The following is a 19,133-nucleotide window of genomic DNA, read 5'->3' as shown; positions in this document are numbered from 1 at the left end:
TGCTTCCAGTTCTTCCTTCTAATCACTCCTATCAATCTGTGACTCTGAATTTTTCCCCTGAATTTCCCAGCACCTGGCCCTGAGTCTTCCTGGGAAGACACTGTGAGCTCAAAACAATTGGCTGAGGTTTGTTCAGTGGGTTTGTTTGTTTTTCTGCAGGTTTATTGCTCAGTGAAAGCCCAGCTATATCACGAAAAATGTGACTGGAATATAAATTGTCCCAATTCAACAGGTTAATCAACATTATTTAGGAGTTATAACTGTCACCATAATAAAACAATAATCACAAAATTTTTTAATGGTTTTATTTAAGTCAAACAACAATTGTAGGGATCCTGGGTACTGCTTTTTGAACACAAACATACAAAATTAACAAAACAAGCATTTGTGTTTCTAGTCTTAAACACATGAACTCTACATGTGGAATGCAGATATTTGAAAGAGATTTTCAACAAGGTCAACACAATGCATGAGATAATACACACTGGGTTATGAATTAGGCCAGTCTTCACCTCCATCTTCTCACTTATAATCCTAAAGTGGCAAAATGTGAGGGAAGGGCATGGGAGGGGGTGGGAGCTTTTTTGCTTTTTCATTTCACAAATGATTGCTCAACACAGACTGAAATACACCAAAAGAAGAAAATAGTCTTTTTATACCTAGGGAAGAAGCTACTACTCTTAAAATGATCACTTCAAGGTAACAGACATCCAAATTGATGTGGTTTTCTTTGAAACCTCATCAGTAAATCATTTCTTGCACAGTAGGCTCGGCATTAACCCTGCATTTAGGATAGGTAGTGTTATGGAGGGCTGGCTGCTGCATACCAACGTCAGTATCAAGTTCTTCATCAGGAATTAGAGTCTGTCCCGGATACCAAGCAGGACAACACTGGCAAAAAAACAAAAAGTGAACTGCAGATAGGTCAAAACAGGCTATATTTACTCTTAGAAAAATGTCTTAAAATGTTACTGGGTATGTTCTTTTAAATCCTAGTTTATATAATAGAACACAATGAAATCTTTTCTGTTTTAACACCATACGTTCAAATGATCTTTACATACGTTGTGTTTTAAGGCAACACATTAGACAGCATACACATCCCGTTAGAGATCCAACATAATAAACTTGCCATCTGGTGTCAGCTCTTTCTACAGTTACCGAAAGCTCCCATTTCTCTCAATTCATCAGTTGAGTCAACAGGTTGAACTGTCATCACATTAAGAATATGCAAAATTGTTTGCTTTGTTGTGTGATTTTGAAAGAAGGATATTTTCTTTCATTTTAAGAGATTTTTTTTTTTTTGGAGACCGGAGTTTCTTGAATCTTATTCAAAGAAGTTTTGCTCCTGTGTTATTATTAATCCAAGTACTCTGAACCACTGCTCCCTTTTAAAGCTTCCTGCAAACTTTTCAAGGTGTAAACTGCAATGGTTTATGATAAAAACCAAGCCTCAGTGGGAAAAGCAGTGCCCTCTGGAGTCCTCAAAACAAATAAGAGTTCTACCAATTTATCACTCATCCAGTTTTGCAGAAATTCCATTCACATAACCCCTATGCAAATCAACTGGTTTTACCATATCAAATGACCCAAAGGACACCACAGATATCCAGGGGAGACAGTTCTCCAGTGCATCTTTAGCTTGATTTTAATGTCAATTTCAGAGACAATCCTGGCTCTGTAGTTCTTAGAGAGACAAACGGCCTAACCATTAGCTAAAGCTTTTTCAAGTTAATGAACTTTTCATTTTTCACACTTTCGGTACCAAGAGATTTAGCCAGGGAAAAGCTCAAAGTTCAGGGTTCAAACTACAGCATGGAAAAATAAAGTATAGACCAAGCACCATCTACTTCCTTTGATCTCTCAAAGATGTCAATACTCCATTCCAGTGGAGGGGGGGGGCGCGAGTGGTTGAGCCGGGGAAGGAAACTTCAACCAAAGGGGGAAAAAAAGATCTGTTTGGTGGCAATTTCAAAACAACTTTCCAAACTGCAGAAGGGACTGCAGCCCCTTTGACTTGCAGGAATTACACATAAGAAAAGGACAGAAAATACTACAAGGCATGCTTATTATTTTAATTGCCCAGGGGTTTCCAATGCAAAGCACGACAACTTAAATGCATATTCCAAATTCTTGCTCCAAAGCCGTCTTCTTTGTGCACTGAAAAGGAGGAAAGACAACCCCATCAATTGTTCTCTGCAGATAAAGGCACTGTTTTGCAGATTTCCCCCCAGATCTGGGCCAGCTTTGCTAATGACCTGCCCACCCACCTGGGACCCTTCCCAAGGTGGCCCCCCCCAGGAACTGCCCCACACCTTCAGGTGCCCAAATGCTCGACAGTGGGCAGTCCCGAGAAGGCTGCCTTTTCGTTTGGCTGCGGGCCTCCACCAAGACTCAACCTGAAATTCTTGCCGCTCATTTTCTTAGAGGAACCAGGGGTCAACAGCTACACCTTTTTATCCTACTTTTTTTTTTTTTTTTTTTTTTTTGGTTCTCACGAGAAACACATCTGAAGGTGAATCTACAACCTTTTTCCGCAGAAAAAAACACGAGCTCGAGATCCCAGAGCTACTAGGGGTTCTTTCAGCCGCCAGCATTTCCACAGTTAAGCAAAAGCTGAATGAAAGTTTTCGGGATTGTGACCCATTTTCCCCTTCCTTTAGCGTAGGATCACCAGCTGTTGCAGCATACAGAAGCTGAGACAGTGCCATTTTTCAAAGGACCACGTTTAAATGAGATATGCAGAGAACCGGGCCCGAGCAACGTGTAAGGCTCGAACTCGCAATGGCACGTCTCGAGCGCGAGAAGCCGGGCCTTTGTACATGGAAATAGTACCTGCGTGTTCCCCTCTCGGGCCTTGCCATTGTCCTGCAGGAGAAAAGTGTCCGCTCGTTGGCAGTTTTAGGGGCTCGGACTTGCTGTGGACTCCCGACCCGGCACGAGAACGCAAAATGGCATACCCCACCCGGAGGGCCCGCAGGAGAGGTTTTCAGTCGGGACAGGAGGGTGGGGCGGCCTCCAGCGGGCTTCAAGTCCAAGTCCCCTGGGAGCCCCAACCCCCAGAAGGCTCGCCAACTTCCCACGCCCAGAATGCCCTGGAAGAAGTTCTCCGCTTCCGTTTTTTGTTTTTTGTTTTTTCTCACAATTTCGCGTTCGGCCGCCACGACCTACATTCTCCCGCGAGGCGCTCGGAGCCGAGGAATAACGAGGGAGTTTAAAGCACACAACAGTTCGGCAGCCCGCAGTCAGCGCTTTGCTGCGCTCAGCGGGGGTTCGCATCCGGCCGCCATGTTCACCACTCGAGAGCCGCCCCAAAACCACCCCCCTTCCCCACACCCCTCTCCTCGCCTTCCCTCCCACCCCTCCCCGCTCCGCCGAGGCCGCGGCGCAGCAAAGCCGCTTTCAACTCTCCCCACCACCCCCCGGCAGCGAGAGCGGCTCGACGGCTGCGGGGTGTGCGCCTGCGCGGCAGTGGGGGCGAAGGGGGGGCGCGGCGGGCTTGAAAAGGCCGGAGCGACGGGGAGCGGGGGAGGGGTTGGGGCCCGGGCCGAGCCTAGTCTTTCCTCGCAGCGGGTCCCCGCTCCGGCCCCGGCCCGGCTCTCGCACGTGCGCGCTAAAAACCCACTTCAAAGTCCACTCCCGGTGCGGGGGCGGCCCCCTCCGGGCCGGCCTCCGGCCCCTAGCACCCCCAGACGGGCCGCCAACCAGACCCCGGGCTTCACTCCCCTCCAGCCCCCAGGCCCCGCGTAAAGACCGGGAGGGCCGAGCCTAAGGACACCCGCTTAGGAGCCCCGGCAATTCAGGAGCGTCCTTCGGGCGTCCGAAAGCCTCCCTCTCTCCCTTGCTCCCCTCCTCCTCCCGCCCCCACCGCCAGGAGAAAATGAATGGAACACAAAGTTTGCGGCCAGCGCTACGCTGTGGCCTTCGGAGCTCACCATTGTTTGGGCTCGTATTGACCCCAGGTCCGGATTAGGCAGCGGCTGATTCCTGCTTTACAGCCCCGCCGGCCTAATGAGGCCTGGAGGCGATGGGGCGCGAAGCGTCCGCGGAACCCGGGCGACCGCCGGCTTACGGCCGCCAAGGGCCCTGTAGGTGGAGGTCAAAGGGTCAGCGGGCCGAGACCGCGAGAGAACTGACCCTAGGAAACGAGGTCCCCTCCTCCCACCCGCCCCCCACCCCCTCGCCCCGAGCTTGGACCAGGACTTGCAAGAGCTTGCTGTGTGCACGGGGACCCTGGGCGCCCCGACGAGGGGCCCGAGGAGCGCCGAGCGGGAGCCCTGACTTCCGAAACGCCTGGCCCGGTCCCAGGGGCAAAACCTCGAGGGTCAGACCGCCAGAGGAAAAGCAGCCTAGCTGCCAGGCAGAGAACCCGCCCTTCAGGACCTGGGCACGCCGGTGGCTATTCTTCCACAAACTTAAGTGGCAAGAGGCCCTTCGACTTTTCTCCTGTTTGGGGGGAGGGCGGGCTTATAGGGGGAGAGGGTGCCAGGGGGCGCAGAGGCCAGGGGACAGCGGGCGGCGAGGAGGGGGGGGGGCGAGGAGGTCCCGAGCACAACTTTACTGGGAGGCTTTGTGACCGGAGGCGGTCCCTGCTAGCTCTCCAACCTTCGCAGTAGCTGAGACCGACTGCCCAGCTTAGCCTGGACCCTGATCTTTAACCTTCCAAACTGGATGAAGGCCAGACTTCTGTCTGCTGGGAAATAGACACCTCCCCTTTCCCCACCCAACAGTGGAAATCTTAAACTAAGCCACCCATTTTGGAAAAGATAATGGACTTTTAACAAAGGTCTTACCAGGTGTAAGAAGGAAAATAACAGGTAGATCACTAAGAGCCCAGTTGACATTCATGGTTTCCAGCTGATCCGTCTTTAGGGTTGCAAGGTTTTTTGTTTGGGGTGGGAGTGGGGGACTTATTCTTTAAGGTATTTACTGAAAATTCAAGAATATAAACGTGGACTCCCAGAATCAGATGATAGGAAGAAATCTGTTAGAAGTTTTATACTCAAATAAACTTCTTTGCCAATAAATGACAGGGCAGAGGACATAGGCTATTTGAGAAACGTTATCCTACACCATAATGAGAGGAAATCATGTAGAGGGGCAAAGTTTTACTTTATCTTAATATTGCTTATCCTCATTGTTAATTGCTATCTTGCCCTCTCAGGACACAATGCTTTACTGTAAAATTTTATGGTACAATAATACCAAGCCCGCTAAGGAAAAATCAAACTCTTTATGTCTCCTAAAGAGAAATTTAATATATTTACTGGCAGGGAGGAGAAGCAAGTTTCTGAGAGAATCTTGCGCAACCAACCCACCAGTCAATTCCCATTTAAGACAAGGTTAAGTTGGGGGTGGAGAGGAAATTCATGGAGAAAACAGTAAACTGTATAAGTTCCAATGCACATTTCAGAAGAAAAGCACTATTTAGACTTCAGTTGGAAGATATTTAGCGCCAATATTATGAATATACACTTTCTGAAAACCTGCTGAGCATTTAAACCAGTCTCTGGCTTGAAGTGAAGGAAAAATACTGAATAGGAATTTGGTCCAGCACCCTCAATGTCAAGGTCAAGAATGAAATGTCTGGGGGTAACAGTGGTGTACTGACCAGGTTACCTGCTCTTCACTTGTCAAGTCATCCCAATCTCTCTGTTCATGTCATTCAGGCCCTTGCCTTGTCTATTGGTGGAGGAAAAGTATTTAAAAAAAGAAACCGTTCTCCAGAAACAAAAAAATTGCATCCAAAGCAATTTGCAATTAGAAACTGTCAGTAATTGTTCACAAAGATCAGTAGATGACTTAAAATAGACTGCTTCAACTGTATCCAGGAAATCAAAGTTTCTTTTAATTATCAGGAGTTCTCTGAGCATTTCAATTTAAGGTTGATTGATTTGAACATGAAAAAAATGGGCACTAAATACAAAAATGTTATAAATAAGATGTGCCAAGACTTTATTTCTTCAAAAGAACAATAAACAAAATTCTCCAATTTAAAATGATTATGTATAATACCAAATTGACTGCCACCAAGAAACCTAGAGCATTGCCCCTTCAAGAGAAGGAGGTACTTAAGCCTATTCATTACACTTCTAAATTCTTTACAATTCCTTATCTCCATCATTCTATTTGCTGATTTGCAAGCTGGTTATTCATGCAGAGATTGGGCCCTCAATATTAAACAGTACCCTAAATTAGTTTAAAAAAACAAGGTTTCTCAATACTCTACCCAGTCCAACCCCCCAAAATAGTAATCAGGTTTTTTTTTTTCATATAACAACTGTAAAAGAACTGCTTGTCCAAATGAGTTGCTTCGCTGAAGATTAAATGGATTGTTAATATTTTATCACAAAGCAAACAACCATTTTTCATTGTTATTGATTTTAATGGAAACAATGCTCTTAACATCTTTGCCTACAAACCATGAACTTTAAAAATACATATTTTGCAAATGTTTTTCTTTCCATAATATCATTTCAGAACCGCTGCAGTTATTACACCGCTATAAAAATGTTATGAATAACTGTGATAATTATGAATTGAACTATATACAGCAAAACAAATCAGCCTTTGCCTTCCAAAATTGTAAATGGACTATGGTTCTTTTAAGAAGCACTTTAACCATAAGCACGGCTCGACTGGCCTTACTCATCACCACTGTTTCAGACATACGCTTACTTTTGAAAATATATAGATAGCTAGATAGATTTGATAGGCAGATTAGATAAGTCATAGATACAAACATATATATGTATATGGGTGATCTCTCGATAGAATACACAGACATGCATCCTGCTGCAATGTTCATTTTTATGTAAGGTAATAGAAAAAACTAAAGGACATAAGACTCATTAGGTTACCTTATCTTTATATATGTAGGGCAGGGATGATTAAATCCAGCTTCTCAGTCTTTGAAATACAAGATTGAGATGTCATGGTCACTAACTGAACTGATCAGTAATATTTGATTTGCATGCCGAAAATCCAGGACAAACATTTAAACTCGCAGTTAAACAACCATCTGAGCTACAGATAAAGAAAGGAGGGTCTCCCCAGATGGAAACTGACACTGTAAGGAGTCTACGCTGCAATAGAAAAATAATTTAACAATTAAAAAAGGGATCTGAGTTATAAATACCAACAAACAAGATTTCATTTGCTTACGTCTCCTCTTTGTAGAAGGAGGCTGTTACAAAACAAGAGAAAGGAGTCAGTGGTTCAAAAACTGTAAATTGTGTTCTTCTTTCAAAACAATAAAATTTAATGCTAAAGCAGTTATAATCAAAAGCTGTACAGCATTTGTTAGAAAACATTTTTTCCATAAATATTGTTCAGTTCCCGGCACTTGTAGCAATAATTAAATTACAAACGATAAATATGGCATCAATGGATATGTATTTACAAAAAAAAAGTTATTACAAAAGGCAACTGTATACTAAACGTCACAATCTGTGTAGAGTAACATCACATCCTCAGCCTGAAAAAATACTGAACAACAGTTTCGACCCCATTAGACAAAAATACATTCACAAGTGTAATGCTTTGAGGCAAAGTTCAAGACATAACAGGACTTTGGCACGGTTTAAGACTGTGAGAGTTTAAACAATCACCACTAAAGGCGAAGAATTTCCATCAGTTTAACATCACCACCACCACCAAGCCTTCTATAACTTCCTCTCAAGAAACAGGACAAGTGTTAAAATGAGCTGAAGGAGTTTAGGAATGGGGTGTGCAGAGAGCAAGAGAAAAGGGAGGAAAAAGCAGTGAAAAGATTTTTTTGAAAATCCTTCAAATGCCAAAACATATTTTCTAATCCTGAGAAAAGGGCATGGCTACTTTTGGATCTTGCCCCAAAACCTTCCTGGACAATTGCAATTACCATGATGTAACCCTATATATAGCCTCTTGCCTTAAAAAAAAAACTCCATTTCCATCTGATTGGTCTCAGTTTCCTTTTAAAAATGCATTTGGTCCATTCTATAGTTAACAGGGTTTGTGTTTGTGTTTGTCCTCAGACGTACCATTCGTTAAAATTGGGAGGAAGTCCAGGGTTGTGGCTGGTGCTAGTTTGAACTGCAGAAGGGGTTTTAGTGGTATCTTTACTGTTTGCAGAAGCTATAGCGGGTGGAGTGGAAGATTCATAGCCTGAACTGGCAGCAGGGGAGGAATCTGACCCTTGAGATTCATGAACCTAAAATTAACATGTATATATTATAATGAATATAATTCCAACTGGCATTGTGCAAGCAAAAACAAGAGCAGAATTCGAGCACTGTAAGAGCAAGACCGCCCAGTGACCCACTTAAACGAGAAATGCTGCTGATTTGGGGTTTTTTTGTTTTTAATTTCCATATTACCGATGTCTAGAAAACCCGGAGATGGTCGCCAACCAAACAGTTTCAGCCCTAAGACTGGCATTACGGAAAAGGAATACACAGCACTCTGTCTTATTTGTGCCCTTTCTCCGCGGATGGAGTGGGATAAGCACTTAGTCTTTGGTGGGTGGGGGCTATAAAATAACTCCCTCGCCCGCCCAGGTTTCACCAAGACCGCTTCGGTTTGGGAAAGCAGGTACGGAGAGAGGTGGCACAGGCGCCCTGGGCTCTGCGAGGTCTCAGACAAATGCGTGGGAAATCAGACCACTCTCCTCGGCCCTATTGTTTGATCGGCAGCCGAAGAGCTAGTGAACCACCCACCCCTGGGTTCGGCGCCGGCACTCTTGGGTTCCCACCACGGGCTGTGCCGGGAAGAGGCGGCCACCGCAACCTAAAGCCCAGGCGAGCTCGGTTAGAGCTTCCCAGTAAACAACCAATTGTTCCCTCTGCTCCCTCCTCCTCCCCACTGTGCTCTCCCCACGGTGCTCTCCCCCACCCCCCTTCGGGTCCCCAAAATGGGTTCAAGGTGTCACCGCTGGAGCAAATCGGGTTTAACGTGGAGGATACAGGGTTGGCAGCGCGGGCGCTTCTGTTCCGCGGCCCGCTGTCGGGCCGAGTGTTTATAAACCGCCGACCGCTAATAAAGAGGTAATTACCTTCATGTGCTTGCGCAGGGAGCTCGGGTGCGTGTAGGACTTGTCGCACACTTTGCAGATATAGGGCTTGTCCGAGGTGTGCACGTGCATGTGCTTCTTGCGGTCGCTGCTGTTGGCAAAGCGTCTATCGCAACCTTCGAATTCACATTTGAAAGGTTTCTCACCTGCAAGAGGCAAAAACACAACGGGGGAAAAATAAGGTCAGGGCCCGGAGCTTCCTAGGGCCCAGCAGCAGGAGACGGAGCGCCCGGCGGTCTGGCCGGAGAGGGAGAGCCGACTGGGGGCGGCTGTGGCATCTTGTTTCCCTGGAGAAAGATGGAGAGCGCTGGTGGAGCCCGCAGGGCTGGGAAGTGGTGGTCGGGGCGGGGGTGGGGCAGGGCCGGCCCAGAACCTGCGCAGCCCTTTGTTCTCGCTCAGGATGGGGAAGCCTCAGGCTCCTCCAAACTTTCCCCTAACTTGTGCTTCCATCCCACCCGGCCCGGGGCTCCCAACGCGTGGCCGCTACCTCGGCGACGTAACTCAGCCCGGGCGGGACAATGGCCCAGGGACGGGGCGATCCCGTTCCATTCCTTCCTTTGTACCTTTTAATTCGCCTCTTTCAAATGCAGCGGTTTTGCTAAACCCAGTATCAAAAAGCATGGGTCGTCGTACTTAACGTTCGAAAAGAGAAACAGTTTTACAAGATGTTCTGAACAAGCCACGAAACGGAGGTGCCTTTTCTACTTTAGCTTTCCTCCCCAAGGACTGAATGGAACCTGGAACTCCAAATAAAAATAGTTTGACAAAAGTATCAGTCATTTAATTAGGAGATGTGCCAATCAAGGGTAAAAAAGAGCGGAAGTAACCGAAAGTTAGTTTTCATTAGCATTTGTATGGTCGCCTTCCCCGAATGTGTGCCGAGAGCTAAGTCGCTTGTAAGCAATCCGCTCTCGTCACATTCGGAGTCCCTTCCTAGTAACCCAGAAAGAGACAAAAAGAGGCGGCGCCAGTTTGTTCCTGGGCGCGAGAAGGTTCCAATTAGTTCCTGAGACCGCGGAGCGGTCGGCCCGGGAAGTTAGAACTGGGCGAAAGCGCCGCGGGGCGGGGAGGACGAGAGGTGGAGGGACTGTGACAGCGCTTCTTTCCCGAACGGCCCCGGCGGGGCGCCGCCCCTCTCTTTGGTCGCCACCCCTCTCCCGCGCGCTGCAAGTCGGCTCCGTGGCGCGGTGCCGCGGTGAATCCCGCGCCCGCCTGCCTTCCCCCTTACCTGTGTGGGTCCTCTTGTGGATCTTGAGGTTCTCGGAGCGGGCAAAGATCTTTCCGCAGCCCGGGAAGGGGCAGGGGAAGGGTTTCTCGCCCGTGTGCACTCGAATGTGGTTGACCAGTTTGTACTTCGCCTTGAAGGACTTGCCCTCGCGAGGGCACTCCTCCCAGTAGCAGACGTGGTTGTTCTGCTCTGGGCCCCCCACATGCTCCATGGTGACATGTGTCACCAGCTCGTGCATGGTGCTGAAGGTCCGGTCGCAGCTCTTCTTGGGCCGGCTCAGCTGAGCCTCGTCGATCCACTTGCACGACAGCTCCTGTTTGATGGGCTGACGCATATAACGGAAGAAGGCGCCGGGCCCGTGGTGCGCCGCCACGTTCACGCCCATGTTCATGTTCATGGGGCTATAGTTAGGGAACTGCGCGCCGGCCGTGTAGGGGTCCGTGCGCGGGCTGGCCACGGGGCGGTACGGGTCGGCGCGGCCGAACAGCTCCCCGCGCAGCCCCAGGTGGACCTGGTTGTTGTCCACGTGCCCTGTGGGCGACGGGTGCCCGGCGCCCTGCTCATGCAGCCCAGGGAAGAGCAGGTAGCCAGGAGGCTCGGGAATGCCAGCCGGAGCGTGCAGGCTGCTCGCCGAGCCGGCGAAGAGCCCGTGCTGCCCGCCACCCGAGGCCGCCTCGCCGAGCCCGGAGCCGCGCTGGCGGAACAGAAAGTCGCGCGTGGAGTTGAAGGCGGCGGAGGCGGCACCGCCGTAGCTGGGCACCTGGCCGGCGTGGTGATGGTGGTGATGGTGGTGGTGATGATGGCCCAGGGCGTTGGCGTAACCCGAGCCCTGCGGCGTGAACGCAGAGCTCTGGCCCGAAGACAGATCGTGAGCCGCGGCAGGGCTCAGCTTGAAGGCAGCAGCGGCGGCAGCGGCGGCAGCGTGGGGCGAGTCCCCGAAGGGATTCAGCCCCATGCCTGCCGGCTCGCGGTTGGGCATCTCGTGGTGGCGCGGCGCGCCGAAGCTGCCCACTCCCAGCCCGGGGAACTGCGGGCCTCCGTCCAGGAGCATCGTCATGGGTGGGGCGTTCTCGGCACAAGCGATACCGCTGAATTGAGCGAGGGTGCGGGCGAAGGAGATCTCCGAAGTGCCGTAGTCGGCGAGGGGTGGCGGCGGTTGGACACTGCCGGGAGACCCCCAAGGCGGTGCCAGGGGCTGCAACTTTCCGTCGCTCTGAGAGTCTCCTGCAGAGGGATAGGAGGGAGGAGGGGAAGTAGTGGAGCAGGAGGGGGTAGGAGGGGGGAAGAAGGAGCGGGGAGAAGGGAGGAGAAAAGACTCTGAGACTAGATCTGGTTTAACAAACTAACAGGCGCGCACAAAGAAAAATAAGCAAAATAATAAGTGGAGGGCGGAGTTGGCCAATCCGGTCCCGGGCACCTCTCCTCTCCCCGAGAGTGCAGCACCGCGGGGCCAGGAGGCTCCCTCGGCACCGGCCTTCCGACTGGGCGGCGCTGCGTGGCAGAGCCGGCTCGTGTCCGGCGGGCAGGCAGCGGACTGGAGGCAGGCTCGGTCCTCGCCGCTCGCCGCGCGAGTCCCAGCCTCTTCGCCTCCAGAGTAATGTCCTTGGACTGATAAAGTCAATCACTCCTCTCACATAAACCGAGCGGGAGGCCGCGCGGCGCGCGCCAATGGGGAACCGGCAGGCCCGTGGTCACCTGACCCCCGGCCCTGCAGCCCATTGGCCGCCGCCACGCTGATTGGCAGCGCGGAGCGGGGAACATGGCAGCTGCAGCCGAGCGACCGCCGCTGATTGGGCCGTGGCCCGGCGCCTGGCAGGTGAGGCGGCGGCGGCGGCCAGGCGTCCGCGAGTGGACTCCGCGGAGCTTACGCTGCTGTGGGGAACTGGAGACGGGCTCGAGTCAGCGGCCGGCGGGGCGGAGCCGGGCCTCTACCCCTGGCTTCCCTTCGGCCCGAAGCGGGCGAGCGCCCCTCACGCGCTTTACCCGCTTGGGCCAAATGCACTCTTTGCCCCGCAGGGATCGTTCCCACCGTCGGCGCGGCGCCGGACGTCCAATCCCGCTTGGACCCCCACCGCCTCACCACCCTGAGAAAGCGCCCTCTCGGCGGCCGCGGGGCGCCGATCGTGGGGCGAGCATAGCAACTCCAGGTTCACGGCCCATTAGCTGCGTCCTCCGCACACGCCGCAGTGGGCCCTGATGGCTCCCAGAACACGGACCCGGGCCGGCCGGCTTGCCGGCGAGGCCCCAAGCTGCTGCTGGCCGTCTGAGGCCCACACCAGGGGGAAAGATGGCAATTAGAGCCGATCTCCCTTGCTTCCGTCGGAGCCAAGCGTTGACTCCAGTTTGTGACTGGTGGCTGTCCTCGCCACTGCCCCTGTCTCCCCCCATATATGACACACCAGCCACAATTCAACAAACATACAACACAGTAAACGCCAGCATGTAGCTAGGAACACGCACGCAGCACAGTTTACACTCACAGAGCTAAACACAACAGTAAGCACACAACAGAGCAACGCGACAAAGTACACACGAAACAGTAAAAACATAGGCACATAACAAACCGAACAGCTAACGGAGTCAATACACGCACATAACACAGCAAACACAGAAGTACAAATACTAAAACGCACAGAATATACTTACCATGCGCAAACAAAACACGCACATGACACACTAAACACACTATGTAGCAAATTAACTACACACACACTGGATCAGCCTGGTTTCCAACCCAAAGGGGAATCTGCTTCGAATTCTCAGCATTTTCAAATGCAAAACTGGGGGCAGGGGCGGGAATGGGGACTGCGAGGTGGAATTTCTTAGCCTCGGAACTGCGGAGGCTTTGCTCTCCTCTCTACTCCTACCCAGAAAAGCGCACAGTGACCTCAGGGAATTCTTACCCCTTGAGGATTTACTTTCGAGAGTTGTGTGTTGAATCACATCCACCCCCAACCCCCACCCCGCCTGGTGCTAGGTCTTTCTGGACTTAATGGCCAGGTTCAGACAGGACTATAAATCCACTCATTTTTTTTGTCCGGCGGGGCATTTGCAAAGAATGCAGGAGAGTGGGACTGGAAAGAAGAGGCCCACAGAAAGATGGCAGTGATTGTCACATCCCGAACGGGGCGAGCCCCCAAAGTCGGCTCCTTGAGTCAGCCTCACAGCCTGGCCGCCATCTCTCTGTAGGAAACAGAACATCTGATCAAGTTCAGAGGCGCTTGGAGAGACAGCCTCAAGCAGCGCTTTCTTACTGAAACCTTTCACTTCCTGCCCCCAATCTGCCTGGCCTGGAAAACGCTTCACCTTCTTTCTTAGCCATTTTGCTGGGGGTGAGGGGGGCCCTGCCGGTAGCACACTAACCGTAGTCACCCCCTCCTATCCAACTGGCCCCAATTCTCCCTCTCCATCCACAGCTCTCTCCCCAGTTCGGAGGGTGAGTTCATTACTGACTTAAATGATTACATCTACTGAAACTAGCCTCTCCAAGAACGGTTTCAGGTCCGCTCAGCAGAAGGTTTCCTTGCAGGGGGGGGAGGGGGCTCCAAGAAGAACAAATATGCCTAAATCATGCAAATGAATTCCGTGGAGTCAGGGTTACAAAAAGCGAGGATTGCTTTTCTTTCTTTCCCCCTTTCTTTTCACTTTGCCCTTTATATCCTTCTTTCCCTCTACCTCTCTTCACCTCCCACCGACCCCCACGGACCCTGGGCGCGGAGTCGCCAGGAAAAAGTTTGGATTTCCTCCCGTCGCCCGTGCGGAGGAGAGCGGTGCTCCAGGCTTGGGGGAGGAGGGGCGCCGGTGGGGGGGCTGCTGTCAGGCCCTAGCGTGGCCAGCGCGGGCGCAAGGGTTTGCGGGGAGCCCGGCCAGGTACCCCCTGGAACCTGGGGCCTTCCTCGTCTGGGAGGCAGGACAGGCAGCCGGGAGAGGGGGCCGAGGGAGCCCAGGCGGCCCCTTCTGGAGGAGGGGTCCTGAGCGCAGGGCAGCGGGATGCTACGGCTGCTGACCTACCGGGTGCCCAGTGTCCGTTTTGATATGGCCACATTCCGATAATTAATTGCCTCCAGCACGTGCTCTGTAGCCCCTGTAACAAAAAGGCATAATTCAATTAGATCATCAACCGAGAAGTGAGAAGGGAGGGGGGGGATTCTTGTTAAGCGGCCGACCTGAGGCGGTTGAGCCAGGCCAAAACCCCGGGCGGTGGAGCCCTTCCTGGGACAGCCCAGCCCAGCCCGACTGGGCGACTCTGACGGGGTGTCCGTGCTCTGGGAGGCGCAAGGTCCCCAGATGGCCCCGAGCAGACGAGGCCAGGGGCTTTGTGAACAGCAGGTCGGAGGCAGACCTTTTCGAATTCTATTTTGGTGGGTTGGTATAGCTGTTTCCTTTTTGGGAGGGTGAATCCCTGACCCTCAAAACAGAGAGGAGGCAAAATCTCTCCAGATACAGCAAGTTGGCCGCATATGAAAACAAAGCCCCCTCCTCCAAAGCAAACCACTCCCGTTAGGCAGTAATAGTAATAATAATAAAGCGAAGTTTTCCTGATTACCTGCAGTCCTCACCCCGCAACTTGCTTTTCAGAGACCCTGGGAAGAACTTTGGGGCTCAGAGTGTTGGGCTTTGGGGAGCTGTTTCTGAAAGCAGAGTGGTGGCAGAAAAAGAAAAGCAAAGAAAAGTTTTTCCTGCACCCAGGCTGGAGAGAGAAGGCAGGAGTTCTCGTTCCCTCGTTTTTCAGGTGAAGAAAGGAATCACTGGGCTGGACAAGGCAGGGCGACTAGAACCCAGGGGTTGTGGTTCTTATTTTACGCTATAACCGGGGCTCCTTCGGCAGCCTTGGCTTACTGGGGTTTACATGTGTATTAGGCAGCGTCAATTAACCAATAAATCTCTTTTATGCGAACCCCAGTTGTATGTGGTCTGGTCTAAATATCCACATGTCTGTATGGATAGGAAATATAATGAGATCCGTTCCCTCACACTGAGTTCAAACAGTAAATAGGAAAAAGATTTATTCTCATGCCCAAATCTGGAGCAATAAATAAAATCAGTGAAACTGGTTTTTCCCAAACAAGCAAAGCTGAACCTGAATTTTCAGAACCATCTTAAAAAGAAGCAGGAGGTAAAGAAACACAACATCCAGACGGGCAGGAGGGACGAACTGGTTACTCCATACAACCCAGACCCCGCTCCGCATCACTTTTCTCCTCACTCCAGCCGCCAATAAAAACAAAACATGTACAGCACATTGTGCTATCAGGCAGGATTTCTTTCTAAACACATTTTCTGTGGCGGACATGAAATTATCCTACGTCGGAGACCTAGCAATTTTCTTTAAGTCCAAGGGAAACACTGCGGTCTTTTCTTCTGTTTTGTATTTAGAAGAGACTTGCAATCTAACACTCGCAACATTTTAAAGACCCTTTAAACCCAGCAAGCGGATTTCCGTTCTGCCAATGCTTCCTGATTTATTTCAATAAATGAATCTTTGAATCCAGGAAGGGAATTATTCCAAGACGCTGAATTTGGTGCCCCTGCCTCTTCCTACTGGAGCACAGAGTGTTTCTCGTTGAAACATGTCCTTGAAACACCATTATTCGCATTTTTTTCTTTCTGGTAAATGACACTTTCTTTACATAAATCCCCACCCTCTCTTCAGAGTCCTAGATCTCTCTAAAAGAAAAACTGCACATCACGATAAAAAATGAAAGGCGAGAAAGCTGGGAAAGGAATGCGTTTTTAACTCCTCTTTATTTTTATGCTAAGATAAAGCTCTTAATTGGCTTCAGGGGCCGAGCTCAACTATCGATCTCTGGAACCCCGGGACAGGCGGACACTAGCCAACGGCTCATTTGGGTTCCAGATTTGATTGGCCACATTAGAGTTTTCACCACACTCCCATCATTGGACAAATATTTTATAAGCCCTAAATGCCCTGAAAATACAATAGCGAATGAGCAAATAGATGTTGTTAATCAACCCTTTTTAAGATTCTGTTTTGCTTTTGTCCTCTAGTGTTAGACACATCGCTGACCAATGTAATGAAATGCAAACCAGACCGAGAATAAGACATTTTCATTGTCAATAAAGGCTGTGCAGAATATATACATATATATGTATACAATAGTATATATATGTGTGTGTGTGTGTGTGTGTGTGTGTGTATTTGAACTTCAGAGACGCAGGCTAAAGTAAACTAAATAGGATTGAACTTGGAAAAGGAAGGCTGGGAACTGAACTAGAGCTAGAGCTATCAAGATCCAGTTTGGGATGATGATGAGAGCCCCGGGAATACAGGAACTGGAGTGAAGCAGTGGTCAGTGGACAGTGTTCCCAGTCACCAGGAGTCTGGGAGCAAGGCTCATAGTGAGCCCAGGCTGTGGCCCATTATGTCCTGCTGCCAGCATCTTTACTGCTTCAGGAGTGCCTAGATGTTAGCCTCCAGGCTCTGAGGCACACTGGCAGTGCCTCTGAGTGCCAGAAGGACAAGTCACATTGGAAGAGCACTTCCCCTTGCCTTCAGGATCAGAACCCCTTGTTGGTGGGGAGTGCCTAGGCAAGGGGAGAGGGAGACCCAGGCAGAGGCAGAGAGCCAATGATGCATTTGATTTGTGTTCACAGGTCCCTCCCCAGAGACCCTAAGAGATAGGCCTGAAGGAGAATGGACTTGGGGTGTGAAACTTGCCTGTGTTTCTGGAGCACACATCTATCCAGGACCCCAAGTTCCTTCTAGCTGCCAAATGCTCCATTAGTTCTGAAATGTAAATGATCTCAGCTCCAAAATAAAGTGGCTAGACTATCCTGAGTTATTTGCTTCATTTATCTGCTTTGAGACAGGATCCTGCACCCAAAGTGACAGGAGGGGTACCTTTGGGCCACATTATGGTTTCTGGCAGTAAATCTCAGCCTTGGTGCTTAGGTCTGGGGCCCCCATGATCCATCTGTAGCCATTCTCCATTCCCCTAGTCCAGAACCTTTCCAACATTCCCTCTTCCTCCTTCCCTCCTCCCTGAAGGCAGAGGCTGCAGTACCCCCCAGTGATCTTCTCTTTTGCCCAAGCTGAGAGCATTCCCAACACACACACACACACACACACACACACACACACACGCACACGCACGCGCACGCGTGCGGTCCCCAGCCCATTCAACTCCCATGGAACTTCATATTGTTCAGGAAGGGCATTTTGTAAAATCAAATTGCCTGAGGTTTCACATTGGGTTTAGAGTCACTCCTGTAGTCCTTTCCTAGTGAAGGGATAAGAGGGAAAGGCTTTGATATTAAAAACAAAGCACGCCCTCCTTCTTCTCCTTTTCTCCCCCCACCTCCAAACAAGACAGAGTAGGGGAAAATTAGACTAATTTCTAGCTTGAATGTGATCTGGCAACTTGCAAGCCAAATGGAGCCCATCGCCTGCCCTGCATTGCATTTGTATGGTCCCCTGAGCGCTTGTGTATGCGCTTTAATTCTTAAAGGAGTTCCAAGTAGAAAAAGGAGAAGCAGAAGAAAGAGGTGACAGAGATTATACTTCAGAGACTGAATGTGGCCCGCAAAGCCTAAAATATTTTCTGTCTGACCCTTTAGAGAAAAAGCTGGCTGATCTTGGACTAGTTGGGCTGCAGCCTGTACCGAGGCTAGGTATTAGGTGTTCTTTTTCTTTTTTTTTTTAAGATTTCATTTTTAAGTAACCCCCACAGACCTAACGGGCCTCAAACTCACAACCCCAGAGAGCAGGAGTCACAGGCCCCACCAGCTGAGCCTGCCAGGCACCTCAAGCTAGGTATTCTTAACCGGGGTGGGAGTGGGGGTGGGCTTCATCCACCATCACTCTCTGCAGATTTTTCAAGCTTCGTTTTACATGACATGATTTTTTTTTCAGCCTCACACCTCATTGATTTCCAGGGATAACTCTGGCTTTGGAGAAAGGCAAAAAGTAAAGAGTCAAAGGAGAACCAGCACAGCCCTCCAGAGTTAGGGGGGACTAGAAGAGAAGGGAGAGGAAAAAGAGTTGTGAATATCTCAATCAGTGACCAGGTGACCTCTGACCCCAAGGGTGGTTTGATTGTCTTTCTCCTTTGGCTTGGGATACATACTTTATTGACCTTTTCTGCGTGACTGAGCCCTGAGGGGCAACCGTAGCCCCTAAACTAAGCAAAGTATGTGAGTCCAGGCTAAGGCCAATGAGCAGCCTGCCTTCAGGAAGCCCGAGGGAAGTGACCACAATTCCCCAGGCTTGAGGGACTTTGAGAAACAGAGAAGGCCCCTCTGCCAATTCAACTGTCCCTCCTCAGGAAGGGCCTGGAATCCCCTTCACTGGTCCTCTCCCCAGAACACCCGCTCCTTTTCTCCCACAGAAAAATGCCATCAACCAGTACACTTAAGCAAGGATTTTTAAGTTCCCTCTCCAAATCACCCTCCTTTAAAATGTTTTTTTTTGGGTTTTTTGTTTTGTTTTTGTTTCTGTTTTTAGAGAAAGAAAGAGTGCATGTGGGTGCATGCGAGCAGGGGGATGGGCAGAGGGAGAGAGAGGGAGAGAATCCCAAGCAGGCTCTTAGCTGGTTGTGGGGCTTGATCTCATGACCCTGAGATCATGACCTGAGCCGAAATCAAGAGTTGGATGCTCAACCAACTGAGCCACCCAGGCACCCCTGAAAGCTCCTCCTTTAAACTATCAAGGTAAGCTAATATAAAGATTCCAATGTGCTCCCAACAGTCCAGCTGTCTAGCTACTTCCTTAGTTTGTCCTCTTATTTTCTTAAAGTAAGCTCTATGCCCAATGTGGGACTTGAACTTACAACCCCGAAATCACAAGTTACATGCTCTAAGTTGCATGCTCCATGGAATGTGCCAGCCAGGCACTCC

General features: G+C 50.1%; 1 protein-coding gene across 2 annotated transcripts; it reads right to left on the bottom strand.

Annotated features, from left to right (window-relative positions):
• Nucleotides 1-290: 290 nt before the first annotated feature.
• ZIC3 (Zic family member 3) lies at nt 291-11,922 on the bottom strand. Of its 2 annotated transcripts, none has more exons than XM_025460889.3 (3): nt 10,278-11,922; nt 9,032-9,195; nt 291-891 (listed from the first exon to the last, which is right to left on the bottom strand). In XM_025460889.3, the coding sequence occupies exons 1-3, from the start codon at nt 11,332-11,334 to the stop codon at nt 742-744; spliced, it is 1,371 nt and encodes a 456-aa protein (XP_025316674.1). In that variant the 5' UTR covers nt 11,335-11,922; the 3' UTR covers nt 291-741. The 2 variants fall into 2 exon arrangements, with proteins under 2 accessions (XP_025316674.1, XP_025316673.1); XM_025460888.3 differs by lacking the exon at nt 291-891 and adding an exon at nt 5,932-8,191 and having other exon boundaries at nt 10,278-11,916.
• Between the last annotated feature and the right edge of the window lie 7,211 nt (nt 11,923-19,133).

This window comes from Canis lupus, chromosome X, assembly GCF_003254725.2.
Source record: "Canis lupus dingo isolate Sandy chromosome X, ASM325472v2, whole genome shotgun sequence".
In the NCBI taxonomy this organism is placed as follows: Eukaryota; Metazoa; Chordata; class Mammalia; order Carnivora; family Canidae; genus Canis; species Canis lupus.
The sequence above is the reverse complement of the archived record's forward strand: the minus strand, read 5'-3'. Positions and strand labels throughout refer to the sequence as shown.